The 24,366-nt window shown below is 45.0% G+C and overlaps 1 protein-coding gene across 1 annotated transcript in view; it reads left to right on the top strand.

Moving 5' to 3' along the window:
• Positions 1–15,929, top strand: part of EIF3E (eukaryotic translation initiation factor 3 subunit E) — a 277,801-nt gene extending 261,872 nt beyond the window's left edge. The window contains exons 11-13 of the mRNA XM_085605092.1: positions 4,675–4,777; positions 15,211–15,345; positions 15,775–15,929. Coding sequence (XP_085461218.1) covers positions 4,675–4,777; positions 15,211–15,345; positions 15,775–15,813 — 277 coding nt within the window. The 3' untranslated portion in view covers positions 15,814–15,929. The remainder of the gene's footprint in view (positions 1–4,674; positions 4,778–15,210; positions 15,346–15,774) is intronic.
• The last annotated feature ends 8,437 nt before the right edge of the window (positions 15,930–24,366 follow it).

Below are 24,366 nucleotides of genomic sequence, written 5' to 3' on the forward strand. Positions count from 1 at the left end.
GTTCGGAAACGATTCAGTCGACGCGGACGAGCTCTTCGCATCGTACTTGGTCATTCGGCACGGGGAAAGATTCGGTCAGAAACATAGGCTTGGATTTGCTTGTTCCAGAACCAGTCTGGAGTCCTTTCTAACAAAATTGTAATCGGCCCCTCAGTAGTAAGTATGCTCTTTCTCCAGCCACTCCCCCCAGTCCCGCCTATTGTAGTCAACTTGTATGTGTGAAAATCTCCCAATCGGAACGATCGAGGTGTCAGATTTACACTCTTAGGTTTGTGAATAGCATTTTATTGTAGTACTACTTGTGAATAGGCCTCACAGTATTGAATTTCAGGATGGCCTTGCTGTCCGTGATATTTTAGGTGATGTTGAAGCATTTGTTTGTAATGCTGTAGAAACTGTCCTTATTTGTGGGAATTACAGGAAGGAACGTGCAGAAGGGTTGTAGTTTATTTTAACATGTCAGTGGTGTCATATGGGTGGGGGTAAGGAGGTATAATTGTAAAAATAAAATAAAATTCACTTACCTCTTCACCATTCTGTCCCACGTTGTCTCTTCCGCTGAACAGGAAGCAACCAGACTCCCCTGAGCCAATCGCAACGCTGCAATGCAGCCTGTGATTGGTCTGAGCGCCGTGGTTCAGCGCTCTGACTGGGATTGGGGCATGGGAATGTTCTCCATGCAGGTTGTAATGCAGCCATCATGGAGAACATGCTAAAGTGTGCATGACGGTTTGGCCAGCCCAAGAAGGCCGGCCAAAGCATCGGGCACACTTGAGTATGCCCACCACTCCTCTCCTGCTTTGTCAGCAGAGCAGCTCCACCTTCATGCTGCTGCAGCAGGTAAGAATGAAATAACATTGCGTTTTCCTATTTTTCCTTTCTTTTACTGCTGCACAACAGCAGTGAGGCGATTCTCTTCCGCCTTAGTGGAGGAGCCGCCACTGCTTATGTTCCGGGCAAAAGTGTATTTTTTCAAGAGACAAGGCAGTAAACTTTCGCCTTGCTATTCAGCTGTACAAATTGTTACTCTACTGTAGGAAGCTGGCTCTGAATATTGTATGCCAATAGGTGTTATACCGTGCACAGAGTCCAGGGGCTCCTCTAAAGTGTACAGGGCTCATTGTAAAACCCAAAGTGCTCTATTAGTGTGGATGAGAAGCCTTAAGCCTAACACAGAGGAGTGTAATACATTGATTGCATAACATGGATCAATAATGGACACACAACTCAAAGGAGATTCATACCAATTGTAGAAAAATAAGCTTTGTTTGTACTTCATTTTAAGACTAAGATCTTCTCAATAAGGTAAGTACGTTTTTAGATAAATACTTTTCACTTTCAAGTCGACACTGCAACCGTTCGGTGTTATCCTATGGAGCAAAAAAAAAGGCGATTACACAGGTGAGTGCAGAACTTACAATTCCAGTCTTCTGGCTCAAAGGTCAGCAAGGGTCAGTTAAGTACCAATACTGCACCACCACCAGCAGGACAGCGGCAGCCGGGTGCAGAGGTCAAAATCTGAGTTCGGCCCAAAGCGTTTCAATGAAGACTGGGGGTGCTCGAAGCCACACTGCTTGCAGGTAAGTAGATCGGTTGCAGGGGCCAAGCTTTGAGGGTTAGAGCAAGCAGGAGGTCCAGGGGGCATAAAGCAGCCTGAATAATGCACCATCAGCAGCACAGAAGCGTTGGGCACCCAGTGCCTTTCAGTGGAGACTTTGCTTTTAACAAACAGTCTGCATGTATCACACCATAATTTACAGAAGGGAGACCAACGACAGCAGAGGTAAGTAGAGATGAAGGGGGTTTTAGAGGCATCATCTGTCCAGCTTCGGGCACAGGGGTGCCTTTCAACACCAGAGTCATCTTACCAGAGCCGGTCACGGTCAGATGAGCTTCTGGATTCAGGCTGCAGGCATAGTTTGGAGTCCAGGAGGGGTCAGCCAATGATGGACTTGAGGTCCGGATCGCTGGGGACCCTGTCCTTAGTCGGTGATCCACCTGGACACAGGCCGGAGGTGTTTGGTGCAGAGGACTTGGTGATCTGCAGGGAACCGGAGCCCCTTGTGTTGGATAATTGGGTACAGAACTAATATCCTCGGGAGTTCTGGTCTTGTTTAAAGTGCAGGCAGTCTTCCTCTGGTTTTTTGGCAGTCGCTGGCTTCAGGACAGGCGTTGTCTTCTTGCAGGATCTTGGAAGATAGAGACAGGCTGGGAGGGCTGGGGCCAAGTCAGTAGTCGTCTTCAGGGTTCGCGGCACAGTGTCTTATTAGTCATTCTTATGTTGCTGGTAACTAGTTTCCAGGTCTGGGGGAGCCACGTAAATAATAAATCCAGTTCTTTTTTTTTTTTAGGGGAGTAGCAGGTAGGGCCAATGAGCACCTCACCTGGGGTGACTACACCCACTATTATGCCACCCTTCAGGGAGTGCTTAACTTCTCCTCCTCCACCTGAGGGGTGGAGTTGGCAGAGTATTCTCGCACTTCTAGCCATTCTGAGTTTTCTCGCCTAAAGTGGAGGCTGCCATCTGCTGCTAGCAGCAGTGGCTGGGGTTTCGCATTACGAAGGCGACAGGCCTTTGAAGCTTCCCCTACGAGCACTGGGCCCATCCTGGGGAGGCGGTGTGACACCTCTGCCCAGGATGTGCGTTGTATTTAGTCTCAGAGGAAGCTCTCCACCCAGGAGTCCAAAAAACGTCTGTGTGCAGACTGCCTAAAGTCAGTCAGTGACCACACTAGACTCTGTAGGCTTTCTGAGGGCACCTCGGAGTACCTAGTTTAATAAATTTCACACTGGCATCAGTGTGGTTTTATTACAAGGAGTTGTTTATTACTAAACACTCTGGTTTCAGTAAAGTCCTCATGATGTTGAGGAACTTGAGTTGTCCAGTTTCCTGCCCATGTACTTCTTATGGCTTCCCTGGCACTTACAATATTTCAATACTTAAGTATTGTAGGGCCATATCTACTCATGCCCTCACCTGCGGTATAGTGCACTCTGCCTCAGGGCTGTAAGGCCTGCTAGAGGGGTGACTTACCTATACCTTCAGGCAGTGCTGGCTGCCGTGCCATGCCGACTGTCGTCTCACCTCACAGGGGCATGCAACGGCAGTGGCAGGTCCTAGTGAGGGGGTTCCGGGGGACCACTTACGAGGGACTTACAGGGGGCTTTAGGGGGCTTTAGGGATAGAAACTGTCCTGGGAACCTGGACAGCAGGGACCCTGTACTTGACAGTCAAAGTTGCAACAAAAGTGAGGCAAAAGGGGGGGGGGGGGCAGACTGCAAGAGAACTACATTTTCTCACATACACGTTTTTAATTTCGACATGGAGTCGATGTTTAAACGTTTATTACTTGTTTTATTCGTTAAGAAGTTGGCAGATAATGCTGGCTTATGATCTCTTTATTTCATCTTCAAACAGGAAGTGCTCACAATACAGAATTTTGGAGTTGCTTATTCGGCATGTAGCAAATTCACTGCTCGTAGCATTTAGCTGTTTTAATGCAGCTGCTTATGATAAAACAATATCTCTAAATCTAGCTAAGAAATGATTATATAAGCGAGAGCCATCAGCTGCTTTTATTAGTGCATTGTTCGTGTACCAGTAGGTCCGAAGCTGCGGGTAGCACCAGGCCCTCGTCTGGAAGTTGGTAGAAGCGAAGGGTTTACACGGTTTCTAAATGAGCAGATCTCCAGCAGGGCATGTAGTGAGTTTATTAGAAAGCCGCGGGAAAGGCCAGCTGCAAAACGCACGCTCTTTAAAAAAATTACGGTTTTAAGCAAATGGAAGTGCTTGTCTAAAATGTTATCGTGTACGCTTGTTTTTATTTGGGTACGGTGTGTAGAGAGTCGAGATGAGGAAATAAACGGGGAAATCCTAGCAAATGGAGCAGACATTTGGAGAAGTTTACTCTGCATCAGGAGGGGGGGTATCAAGTAATGGAGTTCAAGAGGAGCGGTCTGCTGCTTGCAAAGCAGGTGTCCAGCACATCAAAGCCGGCATCCAGCTGATGACGATTTCCAGCCTAATTGAGTCATGGAGCCGCCTCCCTGAACTAATTATCCGGGCCGGGGCAGTGCACGCAATGTTCACCCCGGACCCGCGCGTACCGTCGTCTCTGGGCTTCTGCTGCGCTGTGATGACTCAGACCTCATTGCAGTGTGAGCGCTGGTTGAGTATTCTTGCGCTTTTCAAAGTAGTCCATACCTGTCCATACAATCATTGGAAAATGCCAGTAAGCCAGTTTGCGTCCTTTCTCTAACTATCTAACTACACGTGGCCTCAAACAGTTTAACCAGGCTTTTTGTACAAACGGACCAAAGTCAAACCTTTTTTATTGATAATCTTTTACTCTATTCAATTCAGTTTAATTCAAATACGTTGTTGTGGTCATTAGACCATAAAGTGCAAGTGCATACAATTGACAGTACATACAAGCACCCTCCAGAGCCCAAACGCAAGATCCCAGGGTCCTGTATTACTATTGCAAACTATCTCGCACCCCAATAAATACGCAAAATACATAACGTACATGGTGCCATATTAATAAAATATACAGTTAATATAGAGATGGAGCTGATACATTTCAAGTTGATAAGACACTAAAAAAGCACTCCTATTAAATCACATATAAAAATGACATTCGAAACTGATCATCTTTTCTTCTATCCCTAAAGTATGCTGGCAGATAAATTGAATATGACTCCAGATGATGCGGAAAGGTGGATTGTCAATCTCATCCGAAATGCAAGACTGGACGCTAAAATAGACTCGAAACTGGTAAGGTTTATTGGGCTGACCTCGATGTTTGATCACATAGGCTTCATTTTAAAAGTTCTTTATTATCCTGTGATTATGTATGTGTGGAAGTCAAATTATAACCTAACTCGTCATTGGATGGCTTTACTTTTACTCTTGTTTTTCAAAGGCGATTCATAATGAATACCTCAAACATGAAATGAGCAGATCATATTTGTTGGTTCTTCTAACCACTCGCCACACATCTATAAAAACGTTTAGCAAAAGAACCTTCATACAAGGGGCCTTCTCACAGATTTAGCCTGAAGATGGTGCCTTGTGCTGCATTGTGTTTACAGAAGGGAAGAATAGCTTGCTGGTTGTGTGTGTTTAGGTAGAATCGGATATCCACCGATCTCTAGAACGAGTCAGTGATTCGGACTTCAGTGTAGCTTTCAAGTCTGGATCCCCAGTTAGTCATGTGAATGCTCTGTTTTCATTATTGTTACTTTTTATTCATTTTTTAAACTTCACTCATCATTGCAGTGATTCTGAGTGCTTCTTGTTCAGTGATGCAAATATTTTTACTCGCACCCTTCTTTCTTGGTTGGTCCTTATTTGTAATGCTTCTAATTTTCAAGACATTGCACAAAACCTCTCAACATCCTCTGCTGATAATATAAACAAGATGCCGGACATCAAGTGGCACAGCCTGTGGCTCTTAACTGGATTAGGCCGAGATTGAAGATTATAAGAGTTTATTACAGAAGTCTAAAAACTGCAATTGTAGGACAATTTTAAACTTTTCGAGTGAAGAGACATCCTTTTTTTAGCCTCTAGTTTTCTATGTTTTACTCTTCCATAGCACAACAGTATTTTAGAAGACTTTAAAATTGATGCCTGAATGCTTCGGTTTCCCATAGATTTGATACATGTCGCAATCAGCTGTATGTGTTGTAAAGGTATATAGTGGCAGAATCTCACATTTATTTCAAAGTTGTGTTATCGCAAACTAGGCCCAAGGGAATAAGAACACTACTCAACAATTGAACTTTCTAGTGCAAGAGGTGGTATATTTAGGACGGTGGTAATTAATGTTAGCAAATAAATATGGTCAAAGGGGAGAAATAGGGTCACATGGTGGAGACAAGTAAGGGAAAAACAGGAGGTGGTGTTGGAGGAGGAGAGCAAACGGTTTATTGCAGTGTCACCTTAATGTTAAGCTGTATATCATTTTCCATAAGCTTTCAGTGATTGGTGCAAGTTAAAATGGAAAATTGCCAAGCAGTAGTTGTTTAAGGTTGAGTGTCGTACTCAATCAAAGCTCATTGGGTGTAAAGGAGGAAGTGCTTCCCAGTTTTTTGGCGCAAATAAAAACAGGAAGCTAATGTTGCTTATCAAAAGAAGTGCTTCCAAATAAAGCAGGTTTTGCTATTGCTATTCCCTCATGCTGGAGGATTCTGGCCTTCATCCTATTTTAGATTTGCTCCCTCTCAATGCCTTCCCCCAGATGAACAAATTCGAAATGCTCACTTTAGCTCGAGTTCAGTCTGCCAAGGATCCAGACTGGCTGGTTGCCGTGCTCCTGTCTGATCCTACGGGCCATGTGCTTGGCTTTGTAGGCCTTCCTGCCATCCATCAAGTAAGGGAAAGTGCAGGCTCTCACAGACCACCCCACTGCATGTGGTATTGCAACAAGCAGAGTGGAGTCCTGCACCAGGAGGTGCTGTCCCTCTGGAGTTGGCCTGAGCGCTAGGGTATTTTCCTGATCATGAACCACGCAGTGGGATCTATAAATGCCAGGGTGTTCAAGCTCAACAGACTTCACCTAGTGGATCCGAATGGTGGCTGCCTCCCAAGGTGGCATAGGGCATGTTCCAACACAGGGGAGAACCCTAGCTAGATCTCTTCACCACCACCAAATCCACAGTGTCGCATCTTTTGCTAGTTGGAGTTCATAAGAATTCTCTATTTGGGAGACACATTCAGGCTAGAGTGAAGAACGGGGCTCTTGTACTCCTTTCCGCCACTGCCTCTCCTGCGAAGATCAGGGCGACTGAGCCAAAGTAATCCTAGTAACTCTGCATTCGGTACCTGTAGCTTCTGGACATAAGCATTTGTCATCTCATTTGGCTACTACTGCTGGAAGATCTTCTATCGCAGAAGCAGGGAATGGTTCTGCAACCAAACCTGTTCAATTTACACCTCTAAGTCTGGAGATTGAGCGATGGCAGTTGACTGCATTCTGTCTACCACTGGATGTCTTGAATGTCATCCTCCTGTCCAGGCATCCCTTTACAAAGACCAAACTAATTTACTCTTTGTTTTGTTGCTAGCCCAGCTAGGCCTTGTAGTGGGCTTTTTTCTAAAGGTTCTTTGTCAGCTTTTTGCATTTACTGGACCGACCCTCCTTGTTTAAATCACCTGCTATGATACCTTTTTATTAAAGGTTTCACACATGTTCCTTCTCAAACGCTTTGTGATTCCACAATGGGCCCTGACTTTGGTCCTCCCCTTCATCCACTCCATTTGAGTCCATGCACAGCTATTTACTGTGCCTTCCGACTCTCCAAACTGCCTTTCTAATTGCGATCACTTCAGCTTGTCCATAAGTGACCTCTAGACTCTCTCAGTGCTGCCACTCTACACCATCTTTATCTGCTGACAAGTCGATTTCAAGGACCGGGTGGCTTTTTTACCGAAAGTTGTGACGCTGTTTTATGTTTGGCTGTCTATCACTCGCCCACTGTTCTTTGCTCCGCCAAGCCTCCGAAAGATTAGAAGAGACTCAATTGGTTGTCCCCAAAAGAGCCCTAATATGCTACATAGGTCATACTACAGACTATCTGAAGTACGATAATCTCTTTGTGGCGTTCTCTGGGACAGAGAAAAGTAAGGCGGTGCAGAAAATAATTAAGATGATGAATATTCCTTCGCAGTTAGAAATGCTTCACATTGGCCAAAAAGCAGCCTCTGGAAGGTCTGAGAGCCCATCCCACCAGGGTCAAGACTGCTACCACTAGATAGCGCATGTATTGCTTGTTCCTGGCATCTGTCAGGCCACAACGTGTGCTTTAGTTCAAATGTTCATCAATCACTATTGCCTTGACATCCAGGTCCAATGGGAAGGGCATTTTGCCCATTTAGTTCTGCCAGACCTTCTGTTCTGAGTCCACTCCCAGACCCCTCATCTTTGGGAGGTACTGCTTTGGTATTTACTCTAAAGGTGAGGAACCTGCGCTTAGAGGTATCCATCAAAACAAGTTCTTTATTTTCGGTAATGCTCTTTCTTTTGTGTGCATGAACTGCAGATTACTCACTGCCCTTGATTATCCCTGGTCTGTGGATTAGCCCCCTTTTAACTTCTGAAAAGGGCCAAATATAGAGATCTGCACACTGGTACTTCTAATTTTGTTGCACTCTACATCCAAGGGCGCGGAGCGAGTCTAGAACGTATTTTGTTTGGAGACAATATTGAGGTCTCTGAGAAACTGGCTGTTTCTATTCATTCTGTAAACAAGATAACTATCCTTGTAATACTGTAAAGCAATGTAGCATATTACAAAGATTTCCTTACTTGTAACTGTTAAGGAAAAATCGGGGTCCCTGTCCTTTCATGTGCTGTCATTGGTCTAAGCTGTTGGAGAAATGGATAGCACCTATTATTCCCTTGTTTTAATTGGGGTAAGGACCAATGTACATTAGAAAGAATTCTCGTTTTAAGTTTTGTTAATTTTCATTTTTGTTAGTGTAGACACAGTGCCACATACCTTAGATCTGCTTACCTGCCAGAGTGATAACATACCTTGATAAAGAAATAAAATAAATATGCAGGTTCTTTTCCACTTTTGTTACCATGCCAGACGGAGCACTAATTTACACTGTAAGGAGGCAGCTGATTGTTTTATCTTGTTGATAAAGTGGTATGATAAATTTATTCTGACTAAGTGAAAGTCTGTAATAATGATGAACTGCCTCTAAAAAGTCTGATTAACCAGTCACCAGACAGCTCCCAGTAGGTTGTATGTCTCTTCTCACCCCCAGTAAGGTACATAACTTTCACTCCCTGTTATTTACTGGCTGTGAGGTCCTTTGCTTTGGTCCTGGGACAATAAAAGGTAGGCAGTATGTGAGAAAGTGCCATCTTTCTTGCATGGTATGCCCCCACTTTTTGCTGAAATGCTGAATGTACTTTGACTGAGTGTGCCCTGGACTCCTGCCAACCAGGAGCCCAGGGCCTATGTTCCTTCCCTAAACAAAAACCTCAAAACCAAATTGGCAAACCCTGACCACATGTCAGCCCCTGGTAAATGGTACCCTAGGTACCCAGGGCCTTGTGACCAGGGAAGGCCTCTAAGGGCTGCAGCACTCATTGTGCCACCCTTAGAGGCCCTGTACCCTAACAAATACCCACTGCCCTGGCAGAGTGTCTGGGTACAAGACAAAACAGTCGACATGGCACACATCCCTGTGTGCCATGCCCACAAACTACACTGCCCTGGCTTACATCAGCCAACCCTCTAGCTGGGTGCCCACGCCAGTGGTGTGGGCACAGAGGCAGGAGCCCTGTGCCCCTACAGTAACCAGGTCCATTCTTGGGCCCTGTAAGTGCAGTGCTGCCATTTAAGAGTACATGGTGCTGGGAGCTTGTCATACACGAACTCCACAGCACCATAATGGCAGCACTGAAGCCTGAGAAGTTTTGTATCAAACTGCTCAGCACATTAAATCCACACTGATGCCATTGTGGGATTTAATGTACCAAGCACCACAGAGGGCATCTTAGAGAGGCCCCCTGAAACCTAACCCGCAATCCACGTCTGTCCTGAGGCTGCCTAGGCTGCCACACAGCAGACATGTTGCTGGACCCCTGGGTAGGAGAGCCCCTGCTCTCCTGGGCCTGCAACAATGCACATCCTGGGCAAGGTGCTAAATCTCTTCTCCCAGGATGGGCAGGGGGAAGCTTCAAAGGCATGCCGCCTCTGTGAGCTTCCCCAGGCCACTGCAAACCCCCACTCTGGCGGGAAGCTTGGCCGGAAACCCCAAATAAGGACAGGGGATGTGCCAGCCTGCCAACCCCCCACACCTCAGGTGGGGGAGGCAAGGTGAAGCACATCTCCGGGCTCTCGCCATCTTGAAGATGGGAAGCCCAACCCAATCAGGACTAGGCTACTGCCCTCCTCCCACAGGAGAGAGGCAGGATAGGGGGTGTACCCACCCCAGGACAGGGACCCATTGGTCCCTACCCTTCACGTACCTGTAACGCCCCTAAATCTAGTATTTAGGGGCACCCTGAACCTTCCTTCCCCAGATTCCAAAATCCGAAGAAGAGCTAGAAGAAAGAAGACCTGCCCTGCAGCTGCTAAGAAGAGGACGACACAAACTGCTTTGGCCCCAGCCTGTCGACCCTCGAACCTGCTCCTGCTCCAAACCGGCATCTCTTGTGGCCAGCAACCTCACAAACCCCGGAGCACCTGGCTACCTTTTGACTCTAAGCCCCTGGGACTCCCATGAGTTGAGGCTCTACTCAAAATCAACTTCTAATCCCTGGCAGCAGCCCGGAACCGCCAACCCAGCACACTCTGCACCAGCCAAGCCTGGCCTGTGCCGGAGTGAACAAAGACCACGAGGACGACCCCAGGGTGACTGTGACCCCGAGTCCGGCACCCAAGGACCTTCCTCGACACTCCTGAAGAAGCCTGCAGCCTCAGAACAAGGTGCCCCCCCAACCGCGATCAACAGAGGGTAAGATTTCCCGACACCAAAAGGCACCCCGGCGCCCTGCGGCCCCCTGTGCCCAATCCCGGGGTACCTACCTATCCTCCAACTACCCAACTTACCTCTCGAAGTGGTGGTGGCACCTCTAGAATCCTCGTCCCCGAGCTTGCAGTCTTTTTCTAAACCGGAGATTTCCCATTTAAATCAATTGAGCGCCCGAAGGCTCAAAAGCACCCTGCACCCAGCCACCCGAGTGGCCCTGGCAGTGCAACCTCTATACCTATCTACTTCCCCACTTACCCTGAGTAAGTGACCAGGAGCCCAGCTCCCACAACCGCGTGGCCTGCTAGTCAGAAGCCACCAACCAAGGCCCCCCTATCCCTCTTAGGATTACATTGGGCCTAACTCTCTCTGCACCCGGCCGCCCTAGTGCCGCTGGGGGTGAACCAACTGTACCTACCTGACCCTGGGGGACCCCTGAGTCTATGCCTAGAACCTCAACTCTGCCAGTCGAGTACTTACCTTTAAACCGATAACTCAAATTTCTTCATAGGGTAACATTGACTGGCTTTTTCCTGAAATTTCTTTTAAGTGTCGACTTTTCAAATCTTAAAATATTCACCAAAAATCAGCCGAGTAACAAACGAAAATACTCACCTGCTCTTAGGTGAGCTCCCAGTGCTGGATCTTGGTGCCCAGCACTGACTCTGAAAAATACTTACAACTGTACTTACCAGTAACCCAATTTTCTCCCATAGGAAATCATTGACTGTTTTTCTCTGAAATTTGTTCTAAGTGTCTATGTCTGCACACTTGAAATATTCTTTAAAAATCGTATAACTTCTGAAAATGTAATTGCTTACCTGTTTTGGATAAAGGTCCCAGTACTGTGTCTAGGTACCCAGCACTGGATTCCAAAAGTAACGAGAACATACTATACCTGTAACTTGAATTTTCTTCCATAGGGAATCATTGACTGTTTTCTATGAAAAATTTCTAAGTGTCAACTTTTAAAATAGCAAAATATTGTCTAAAAATCATCACAGTAATTAAGTCGACTTTTATCACTTGATTCTAAGTACTGACCCAGGACTGAATCTAGGATCCAGTCCTGGAATTCCAAAAGTAATCCTAAAAGTAATCTGTGGCAAATAACTTGAAACTATGTTTGAACTCGATGCATTATTGTGTTTAAAATAGTGTTGCCTATTGCAACCACTTGTAACTGTTTACAAAAGTTAATTGCATATTGCAAAAGTATTTATATAAAGCATCTCATTCTGAGAAAGTATATTTTAATTCCAATTGTTGGTTCTAAAATAAAACAAGCATATATTTTTTGTATATACACCATTGGCCTAGAGTTCAGTTATTGAGTGTGTGAGACCATTTTCTGACTGAGTGTGTACAGCAAATGCTTTACACTGTCCTCTGATACTGCCTTACTGCTCGACCAAGCTACCACTTTAGAGAGTAAGGTTATATCTAACTTTAGCATCTGCCAAACCTCTGGGGACTGTGGACTCTGTACACCCTGTACCTATTCGGGAACAGTATATACAGAGCCACTTTCTCACACAGTATCCTTGGGACTGTTGTCATTTACCACTAGTGTTCAGGGCCCTGAGATTTTCACACCAATTGAATTGGACAAGTACTCCTGTGTTTAGCTGTTGACTCTTGAAAAATCGTAGTTAGGACAAGCAGTTAGGATTTGTTGCGAATGTGAAAATCCTCCATCTCCTGGAGCACCGTGTACATTTTTCACTAATATTTAATAACTTGAATTCCCAGTTTGTATTTTACAAAAACAAAAGGAACTGTATCAACCAGTAGGTAAATTAATAGTATCCTTAATTATCACCTGCAGAACAATGAGAAGAAATCCACTTAATGTTGTGCACTGTGAAAAAAACGGGAGAATGTTTTGGATGATTGACTCGAAACCAGAGTGCTGCCCTACTATCCGATCAGTGGAGAAAAGGTGCCAGACAGAGAAACATTGTAGAAATTCCTGTTTTAATGTGGCCAGTGTGAGTCAAAGGCTGTGATTGAAATTTGAGTGTTGGAAACAAAGTCCTCAAACTTACGAATTAAAGAAAGCAAGATCCCACTCTTCAATACAAGATTCTCTGATCGTTAAATTATGGAGGTGGTGTTATTTGTGAACCGGTGTAGGGTTGAGGGACCTAGTCCAGTTAACTGGAATCCAGTGCCCATGGGACACTGTTGGCAGTAGATGGGCAGTACTCTTTAGATGTCCTTATAGACATTCTAGTTGGAGGCAGTGGCCTATATCTCGTTAACAGGGTTACCCAAAAGTCAGGGGCGCGAGAGAGACTGGCTTCAACCTGCAACATCTCTTGTGGCGCTGCAGATAGAGAGATGGTTATAACAGTGGCTGTGACCTCTTCCAGGGTAATACACTGTATGCTATACCAAGCAAGGGTTGAAAGCAGTCTCAGAGAACCCAATGGTATCTTAGGAGCAATTGCTGGCATCCTACCGTGGGCATCTGAAACCTTACAGACTCCTCCTTCTTGAATGAATTCTGCTGCCAGCTGGGCCGGCATGACCTTGCGGCACTGGGGCCGCCACTTGCTATAGATGTTTCCCTACACAGGTCCTTCCAGTCCTCCCCAAGCATTGGCTGTCCTCACTTCGATCAGGCCACTCCTCGTGCCAGTCTTCCTTTCTCGTTGGGCTAAGCAGCAAGTCCATAGATCAGGTTTTGCTAGACTCTTACCTCGTCTGAAGGTAGAGTGAAATCCTTGAAGAGGGTCCATTCCTAGCTTTGTTTCTTCTCTCCTACTCCGGGAGTTGTTGTGCAGGTTAGATTAAGCCTCATCATATATATATAGTCTAGGAGCATGTCACTGTACAAAGCTGCGTGCCTATATTCGTGTGCATGCCTACCCAGAATTGGCTGCCTTGATGTACATGGCTGTCAATAAAACGAGGCACATGTCACAAAATTGACCTCCGACTTAAACCACACGTTCAGTAATAATAATAATGAAGGCTCTCCAGCTGTAGCTGAGCCAACTCAAGAAAAAACTCATCCACGGGTTAAAATTGTGGCATCAGGACTCAGTCTGCACAAGAACCGACCTCCTGATCAGGACTTGGTTTTTTCAGGCTGTTATTTAAACTAGACTCAGTAGTAATGTCTGCTGTAAAAATGTGGCCTAGCTCGGCCCCTGAAACTTCGATGCCTCTGCACAATAGCCCCACTGGGGAGAGGACGATATGTGATATAATCGGAGAACATTTGTAGCCCCTGGGGTAACACTAGGTGGTATACAGAAGAGGGGCACAAGACTTTGCAGTTAGTTTATGCAGACTTTCTCGTACCCATCCAAGTCGTCAGTGATTCCATTGGTTCTGCCAAACTAGCCCCCTTGGAAATACTGTCATGGTCTGACTTTCTGAAAATTGTTTTGGCTGTGTCTTCTCTTAGGCCAATGACTTGGCTTAAATTCATAAACATGCCTCTTTCCGGATTGCTGGTCTTTCTTCCTCTTTCAGGTGAAGAAATGCAGCCTGTGACAAATGAGAATTATAATACTGAGACAGAAGATACAAAGATGAGGTTTAAACCCCTTGGTGGTGGCACCATGGTATGCAACAGCAGTGGATTCCATGTTCTAGGTGGTCTTGCCGAGGTATAGGCTGCCATCAGAATCCTCCTTCCACAGGAAAGGCTCTGACTGGGTTCGGGCAGTGACTTGTATGCTTCTTTTCTCTAGCTGTTCACTCTTTCGGTCATTGGTTAAGAACTGCCATATAGGATCAAAGGGCAGACCCCTGCTTATCGGAGCAGGCTCCTTCACTGTCCTCTCGTCTTAAGTTCTTAAATCTGATGAGAATTGTTCAGCTAGCATGTTGAGAAAAGCATGATGTTTGGGGATGGCCGGCTTGGCACAGACCCGTTTGCAGAACAGTGCCTATAAACACTGCACATGATCAAGCTTGCTACTTAGCAGGTAGTCTAATAACTGTGCTGTGTCTAATAAGGAGCATCATAGTGATGACTATGCAGTTCTAAACAGCAATATACATCTCTCAAATGTAGTAAGACTTTGTTTCATTGCAAGCAGAACACCATAGGGTTCCTTTTTGTCCCGTTGCTATCTTCGACTTGTCACTCCAGTTAGCGAAGAAAACATTCCTTGCTGTCTTTAAGGCAGTTATTGGGTTTGAAAACCTGGAGTGACGAGCTTTGGCAGTGTAGAGAAAATCCAACTGGCTCAGTAGTGCCACATCCTTCCTTTGGCTACAGCCTCATTCACGCCCATCACTCCCTGTTCTGGGTAAGGTGGGCTGTAGATTTTCTTTTCTGAAGTTCATACCTGGAATTTTTGGAGCTCAGTGTTCAGAAGTATTTTAAATGATGTAGGTTCCCAAATTTTGTGATTCCTCCAAGCTCGAGCTCCTGGATAGTCTTTCCTGTGTACCCAATGCCAGCCTTCCAGAGACACCTCTATCTTCTATCCTCCGCTGTAAATGAGCAGCAGCTTTACAACTATCTTGTATATTGAAAGAACATGCTCCCTATCTTGCATGTTAATACACATTTGCTTTATGTTGTGATGTAAAAGATGATAGACCAGTTTATTTTAGACCACTTTCGTTTTTTTTCCTCTGCTTCATGTGTTGCTTTGACAGTCTACACCATTTTCTCGTGTTTTTCACTGTTGATTCATTATCTTTGTGAAAATGTAACTATTTTTTTTTTTTTAATTGCCCCGTTTTAGGGCCATGTGGTGATGGGGAATAATGCAATATCTCCCTACCAGCAAGTGATTGAGAAAACCAAAAACCTGTCTTTCCGCAGTCAGATGCTGGCTATGAACATTGAGAAGAAAGTAAGCCAAAATATTCGAGCCGAGGTGAGTGAGACCGCCCACGTTTCTTTGTCTTTAAGTATGTTGCTGAAATGTATGCTCAGCTGCATCATTAGATGTGTTACATACCATGTTCATAACATTTTCTTCAGGTTTCTTTTTAAATTACTGACCATTCACCTTTCACTAATTAATTTGGAGTACAATAACTTCACTGTTCTTTACCACTGGTTAGCAGGAGTAATATGATCCGAGTTCTATGCCCAAAAAAGCGGGTTCAGCCACATAAGGCAAAAATATGGGCGGAATACCACACACAAACTGGTCATTTCTAATAATTTAGTAGGGAGTTTACGTCAAACACTGTAACAAACGCAAAATGCGCATCATAACAATTTGATAAATTTCAGAAATTCAAGTAGTGATTTGTTTTTCCAATTTATAATACTTGAAATTTTTATATTTTTTCTTTAGGCACCACACTGGGCTGCTGAGTCTTCTGGATTCTACTAAGATAGTGAAGAAAAATTTCACCTGATCATTTACATCATGAACTCTTTTATTGATAAATGCAAAAGAATGTGCTTGAAAGTACATAGTTCGAATAAATATGGTCGTATTTCCTTTTAGTTGTTTGCTTGGCAGTCCGTTTCAATGTTGTATCTGTTTCTGTGTGTGTGTGTGTGCGTGCGCGCATATGTATATGGGTATAGCATAATTAATGAATGCAATGTAAGCAGATTAAAACAACCTGCACTTTCAGTTTTAAGACATAGTAGGAAATGTCTCTTGATTGCATTGTACCCAAATTTCTTTCCGCAGTGAAAATCTGACCTATTGCATCAGTCTATACATCGATTTCAACTGTTCTTGTGAACCATATCTGAATTCAGCAAAGTTGGACACTAAATTTGTAACAAAGGAATACGATACCCAGCTATAGAAACCCTGACTGGTTGATTCATCCAATGTTAATATAAAACCAAGTGTCACATTGACAGCAATAGATATCTAAATGACTTCCACCCCTACAGCTCTTCAACAGATGCTGAAAAAGCATACTTTATGCTTTTGTATTTTTATTTACTAAATATCTATGCAATTTGTGTATGCTTAATATCGCTGTATGTGAGTGATTATATTTAATCCATAGTTTACCTTTTATATAGCTATGGGACTGGCACTACAGCGTGATTAGGGGGATGAGAACAGGGGCTGTACCACAGTGTCTGTAGAAAACCACTCTACATTCATGAGAACCAGTTTTCTTGGATTTTGTTTTGGTAGTTTGGCAGAATTCAGTCCTTAGCCTTGAAATAATTAGCTTAAAGGAAGAAACAGAGCATTTTGGGTCCAAACAAAATTTGATATAAATGTAATAAAAATAACAATTGCAAGGGCACTCTGGGAGAGGACAGAAGGTGTCTGAGTACATTCTTTCCTAATATGACTTTATAGGACCCTGTAATAAAGGTTTATTATGGATGCCCATGACATCCCCTGAGTGAGTAAATATTAAAAATAAAATATGCGCCCTTCCGAGTGTTTTTTAGTAGATCAGTATCTTTAATGGGTGTTGTGTAGTAATTTAACAATCCAGTAGAAAAGTCTTTAAAGCGTTGTTCACTCAAAAGAAGATTTTAAAGGGATCTTTTGTAGAAGTAACGCTGTGATGAAAAAATATTAGTGATAAAGGATATATTCTATTCCTCAACAAATGCCCCTCAAGGCCAATTCTTGCTGCAGGATTATTTGGTGCACTCAGCATGTTACTCTAAGTCTTTATCTCGAGGTAGGCACATTCTCATCAAATCTTAATACGGTCAGTCTTTGATGGGGCTCAACAACTAGAAAACAAGATTATCTAATTTGTACAATTGGCTGTTGTCCATTCAGAACTGTCTTACGTCTGGCAGTATTTCAGTGAAGAAGGCTTCTCCAAAAACAGGATTCAAGCCGTGCTGTGACTGCAGTAGGCAGATGCCGGTCATGCACAATCTGTGGTTGTTATGCTTGGGCTCCGGTCACTAACTCTAAGTTTTGCGATAAATGTGCCTTCGTGCACAAGAAGGCAGTTTGGGATGTTGGGTAATTAAGAAGAGGTCAGCGCTAAAATACTGGTCACTGAGCTGCTAGTGATCTGGTTCAAGAAGCCAGTCTCCCTCAAATTTTTCCACTAACTCAAAGTCCAAAATGCACCATAAGCGTAAGAAAGATGAGCGTATGTTGACCCCATGCCACCACTCAATCATGCATGAATGCATCATTCAAAAGAGCATACCCATCAAGCAAGTGCCTACTGATCTGGTCCTGCAAGTGGTCTAGAGTGCCCTGAATTAACTAGGGCGTCGTCGACACTGCAACAAATAGAGGCCTTCAAGGAAGCTGTGATTCAGCTCTTTCAGATGTTCCGGGGTTCCTCTGGAGTCCCTATGGTTCCCAAGATTCTACAGGGGTTTCAGTTGGACTTCTGCCAATGAGCCCCCCCTTCCCCCCTTTGCACCAACTGACCCTTGTAGCCTGTTCTCATACCAATGCCGGTTCAGACACCCACCCCACCTATTGTATCCATGCATTTCCCACTCTTGGCAGTGCTGATGCAGACTTTCCAGTCTCCGTACCCTAGACCGTAGTTGCCTGCTTCAGGCTTGTGCTGCATTATGCGATTTCCCGTCAGTATGCAACCTGACTCGAATCCCTTGGCCTCTGCACCAATACCATCAGAGGCTAGAGTTATTAGAATCTGACTCAGTTCAGGGTATACAAAATTTTTCCTACAACACTGATGATGATCAGCAGCCGGGCAAACTGCTTCAGTCTCACTATACTAATGATGAGCAATATCTGGATTTACAGAATCCCAGTGATCTAGAAACCTTGCTAGAAACTGAGCTGGGGTTCCCACCTGTTCCCCAAATGTATGAAATGGTCTCTATTGCAGTAGTACAGCAGAAGTGCTAGATATAAAGAATTACAGTCCCCTGCAACTGAGATACATTTATTAACTGAGATCCTTCAACTATCTTCTAACATTTCACAGCCATTATTGCCATTCAACAAGACTCTTACAAAATTCTTCCTGATCTAATCTGTGCTCTGGTCTTTCAGTCAATCAACATATAGTCATGCGACATAGACCGACACCGGTCATTATGATTTTCTGACAAAGGCATAGATGCCTTAAAGAATAGATGCCTGAAAGTATGGTGGTGTAGGCATCAGTAAGCAAAATCTCTTCTGATGCTTTTTCGACCAACATTCCAGGTGGATAGTGGAAATGCATTGATGCCATCTGAAAATGATTGTTCTCTTAGACTAATTTAGCCTTGTGATGTTTGCATGAGGATGCCTGTGGGGCATATACACCCATGCTTTATGGGATTGCCATCGAAATATTGTTTGCCGTCCTGGATGACCTCGGAGCCTCGCTTGCTCAAACGATGCATGATAGCCAAGATGCAATGAAGTATGTCTTGCGTGCCTGCTTAGGCACCTCACTGTGTTGACTGAGCTATTGTTCCAGTGTTGTGCTTAGAAGGCGAGCCTGGATGAGCTGAATAAGGGTGTTCAAGTATCCATGATGGACCATGCCTATTGATGGCTTGAGATTGTTTGGAGATGATGCTACTGTGTGAAGCCAGTAAAGCCACAGTACAACCTTTGTCTGCCACCAATAGAACAGAAAACGTAGAGGTTTCGCAGCATGAATCCTTTTCTGGATTCACATGCTGTGCATCATTCCTCCATCTAGTGGTTGGGTCCGGAATTGTCTTTATTTTTTCTTGTTTTGGTCGCTGTTGACCACCAGTTGGTGCCAGCTACGTCCCCTGTGGGACGTCAGACTGTATCCTGGAGGTCGACGTGCATGGTGGCCATCTTCAGATTCTTTTTTCCGCCGTTGGGTCTGGAAGGAAGACTCCAAAGAAAGTTTCAAATTCTCCCAAAAACTTCGAAAAAGATGATTAACAAAGAAAATCGATCATCGACGTCAATGAAGAAATATCGATCATCAACGTCGTGAGTAACTCCGAACCAGAGGACCACTCTGGTCCACAAATAGCGAGGTAGGGGTCATGGAGAATACCACCTTCAAGTTCTGCCCCAAGTGCCACCACAAGTATGTTCAACGCGACCCACACAACGTCTGCAACCTCTGCCTGCCCGAAGATCACAAGGACAAGTACTCTGAGGCCTGCACAGCGTTCCTACCGAAAACGCGAAGGACACGCCAAAGTCAAAGACAGGCCCACTATGCCACAATGTTGCAGACAACGAAGAAAAACTCACTGAGAGACCTGGGTTTCTCGAGTGACGAGGAGGAACATGAAGCACAAGCGGAGTCGACGCACGAGGGATTGGACGTCGAGGCCCAAGATGGGGACTCCGAAAAAATCCACGCCGAGAAAAAGGCTAAGGATCCGAAAAAGGACGGAGAAGGTAAGACACCAAAAAGATCCAACGAAACCAAAGGGCCACGAGCATAAGGCGCACAAGGCAGCCCCGACGCCGAGCAAAAAGGCGATCAAAGGTCAGTCGCAATTGAAAGAACCCCACGGAACCCAACCAAAGGTTAACGAGGAGGGAAAATCGCCGAAGACGCCGAAACAAAGGTTCGACACCGAACCTACAAAAAAAGGCACTACACCGCTGAAGACTAACGTCGGGGGTGGGGGGGGGGAAGAATCTCCGGACACCGAGAGGGCCCTCGAGGTCGAAAAGAAGACTCTAGGAAGAAATGGCAGCGCCCCTACAAAACAAGGACTTTGATGCCTCACTGAAGGATTTTTGAATCCCGAAAACCCGGTGGCCAAACCAGAGAACGTCGACGCTGAAGAGACAGAAGACGCCGAAGGAGAGGAAGAAGGGATCTTCAACTCTCCGCCGACACCAGAACCTCGAGGCGAAGAACCTGAGGAACACAGACATACCTGAAGAGGAGGAAAACTAAAAGTTTCGAGGAAAGTGTAACGACCTCGACACAGAGAGCCCGGAAGAAGAGATTAGCAGCTACCCTTCAAAAGCTTCACCTCCAGTTGTCATAGTGTTCTACAATTACATGGTCAAATGGGCAGCAAATCAATTTGGAGTACCCTTAGAGGAGAAACAAGGGGACACATGTTTCTTGCTAGAAACACTGGCACCAGCTTCAAGAGGAGCACAATACCTATCTATGCTGTCAAGTATCCTGGACCAAGACAAAGAAGCATTCAAAGAACCAGCTTCAAACAAGGGGGGGTAACCCCCAGAGTAGAGAAAATGTACAAACCCTCCTAAATAAAAACCCAATATATTCAGGGAAGTACAGTACCTGAATATTATTGTCACCACAGCCAGGAGGGGAGGCAATGCAGTCTCCAACACAGGGCCACCACCTGAAAAGGAAAGTAAGACGATGGACATGTTGGGGAGGAGAATGGAGAAAGAAAGGCAGCAACACAGTGGCGCATTGCCACCTCTAATGCCCTGTTGAACACATATGGCCACCAACAGTGGGATGAAATAGAAGAGTTGCTGATCAAACTCCCTGAGGAGGACAAAAAGAGGGCAAGACTTATTGTCCAAGACTGGAAAAATGTGGCTAACACCTGCCGAAAGTCAGCCCTAGATGCGGCAGATACTGCGAGAAGGCAAATGTGCACAGGAGCCATCCTCAGAAGGCACGCCTGGCTCAGAATTTCTGGCTTTAAACAAGAAGTTCAGACCTCAATTATCAACAGACCATTCAACGGAGAAGCTCTGTTTAGCAAGAAAGTGGATGAATCCCTTCAGCAAATTAACAAAGAAAATAAAACAGCAAGGGCAATGGGGGCCCTACAGCAAAGAGGTTCTTTTAAAAGAGGAGGCTTCTCTAACAGAAAAACCACAGATCCAGGTCAGCAGATGTATACAAACAAGGGGCGATGTGGGGGGGGGGCCTTTCTCCACTCATGCAAGAGTGGGAGGTCCAGCATAAAAGGGGGCCCCAATAGAAGTATTAAAAAAAGTGGAATTATGCTGTTCCTCTAGAGTCACGGTATGCAGAGTCCTGAAAGACTGGACCCAACCGTGCCCCAACATCGGTCAGTGTTGGGAATCCATATGTTGGATTTTAATGCCCTCACACACCTTTTCAGGTATCGTGCTTCTTCATTTGGGCTGCTCCTAATTGGGTCGGCGGTGCAATACCCAACGGGCTCCCTATAGTAGGGGCACTGTATCGGAGAGCTTCTATCCAACAGCCGTATGGTGAAGTGCGGGTGTGGGGCCAGAACTGTGTAGATGTAGTGAGATGGTTTAAAATAGGGTTGGGAGTACCTAGAGGAACACATTTTATTCTGGGGGTCTCCTAGTCTAAGTAAAAACAGAAACAAGGCACTCGCCTGAGTGTAATGTCTCGCGTAGTGGTGTCCTTGTTAGAAAGTGTGGGTCAACGTGATTCTCGCTTCTGGTTAATTATACTAGCGATTCTTCAGGACCGAAACAATTGAACTATCTACACCTAGAGTTAGTGGCATATAATTCTACTCACGTTAAAAGTATCTACTACTTAATGTACCTGTTACAACCTGGATCTACCTGTTTTGGGAGACAAAAATCTAGGCATCATTCAGGCTGATGTTGTACATAAACATTGACACGGTCTTACGGTGACTCTGACTCCTGTTTATAACACGTGAAGTGAACGCTGTCGCGTTTGGAGGACATCTAAAAACAACAGATTTAAAAACAAGTGGTGAGTCTCCGCAGTGAGCTATTGTGACTTAATACCCCTGTGGAAAAACACAGATGTAGCAGAAAGACATTGGACTGGACTCACCCAATTAGTATAGTACCCAGGATTCAACAGTACCCGGTGAATCACGCATAAGGCTTTGCTCCTATGTATGTTGGACTAAACGGGAGAAAACAAACAATATGTAAATATATCTATCTATATAGCAGAAGTTGATATCTCCATCATAATTGAGTGTATTGCTTAGAGCGTTACCAAGGCTGTGATATTGGTTGCTGGCACGGTTGTAATCGGTGGTCAATGGTCTCTCACATATGTGCGCTTGTTGTTGCTGTCCTAGAGGTATGTAGTAGTTACCCCTAGCTCACACTATTTATCTTGATATGTTGTGTTCCATATGTTATTAGTGGTATGCGGTTTTGGCGACATTACCGTAGGGCTCATGGTAATCTTCATTAAAATTTGTGCTCCTCCCCTGCTTGCCTTTGTAAAAATGCAGCGTCAGAAGTGTATTATTCCGTTGGGCATATAAAGTATTGAAACTAATTAATTGCAAGTATCGTGGCTATGCAGTGGATACGTCCCCTACCACTTATTCATTCACACCCAATCATGGGGACAGTTGGGGGCAATACTCGTGGATTCAAAGCTGAAGCGTCTGCCGATTAGGACTTGTGCGGCGTTTGCGATGTTTAGATGAGGATGCCCCAGATGGAGCGTTGGAGGTTAGTTAATTCGTGCTCAATCAAGAGTGCCTAGTTGTGTATGCTCGCTGCTGCGCAGCGGATGCGTTATCTGCCCTGTACTTATGCGAAGTCCCGTGTTCAGTTCGGGGCGCTGATTGTTTTCACAATGCTGAATCGCTTGATCAGTAACGTTAGTGCGGCGTCCTCGTGGCAGTGCGTGACTGTGCCTACCCATCTCCAATATTGTATCGAGCCTGCCTGGCATTAATGTTATGATCAGGCAGAAAAACTGTATAGCGCCATGCTAATAGCGCGATAATGAAACTCCTTAATCACAATGTTGTCTGAGCTGTCAGGCGGCTATATATAACTCACGGTTTCAGCACATTATGCTCTGTCCACGACCTGCTCTATCCACCGGGTCCGGGAGGTGGCGAGGTCAATGGCCGCTGGAGTTTTATCCCCTCGAAGTGTCACGTGATTAGGGGTGTGGCTAGCCAGGTCTAGTGTGGGAACAAGGACGGTGGCCATCTTGGAACGGTCTATGGTAACGCTTCCAAGGAGGATTAATATGAGTGTACTACATATAAAGAATGATCGTACGTGTGTGTATGTGCAAGTCGTTGTCAGTATAGTAAGTTTATATAGTTATACGGCGATATCTGATGCCTGTATTGTTATTCCACCTTCCAACAAGGAGCAGCCTAATGACACCTGAAAGGGTGTGTGAGGGCATTAGAATCCAACATATGGATTCTCAACACTGACCCCTGTTGGGGCACTGTTGGGTCCAGTCTTTCCCGACTCGGCTTACCTTGACTCTAGAGGAACAGCATAATTCCACTTTTTTGAATACTTCTATTCGGGCCCCCTTTTATGCTGGACCACCCACTCTTGCATGAGTGGAGAAAGGCCCCCCCATGTCCCCCCTTGTTTGTATACAGCTTCTAGCACGGCTAAACCCTGTGGGACCTGTTTCCGGTGGGTAAGATTTGTTCTATTCCCCTCCTTTCTTCAACCTGACTCCACTACATTGGAGTGGTCACCTCCAATTGAGGTTTGATTTTATCCACTTGAACCTTACCCTCCCGACCAAGCAATGGAAGGCCAGGGTCTGAGTTACGGAGAGGAACAAGCAGCAGAAATACAAAGGACACCCTCAATTCTGATGGTCGACAGTGATGGCGCTACGGGAAGTCAATTAGAGGATTGGCAGTCTCTATCAGCTATGAAGAGGGAATGGGTCAAAATCACCTTACACGGTGCCTTAATGACCGAGTACCTTAGGGCTAATAGTTCACCAAATGGCCTCATAGTTAAGAACTTCCCCAGGATTTTCTGGGAAGATGGGCAATTCAAGATCGAATGGTCTCAAATCTCATGGAAATGTACAAGGGATCTCCTGATATTAATTATCAACACGGCCAAAAGACTGGCCGATGAATTGTTGACTCTAATTCAAATGGCTGAAAGCACCCTTAAGAACGCAGCTCCAGGCCCCAGTTTCAAATCCAAACTCACTGAGCTAAACAATGAAATTGCTGAGCACAAAGAATATCTCATGAAGCAGAAAGTTGTGAAAATTCAAAAAGATATCAAACGCTTCGACAAAGAAAATATACCTGTACCTCAAGGTGGACTTTGTACCACCAGGAACGGGGTACCTAT

This window comes from Triturus cristatus, chromosome 5_1 (genome assembly GCF_964204655.1).
Source record: "Triturus cristatus chromosome 5_1, aTriCri1.1, whole genome shotgun sequence".
In the NCBI taxonomy this organism is placed as follows: domain Eukaryota; kingdom Metazoa; phylum Chordata; class Amphibia; order Caudata; family Salamandridae; genus Triturus; species Triturus cristatus.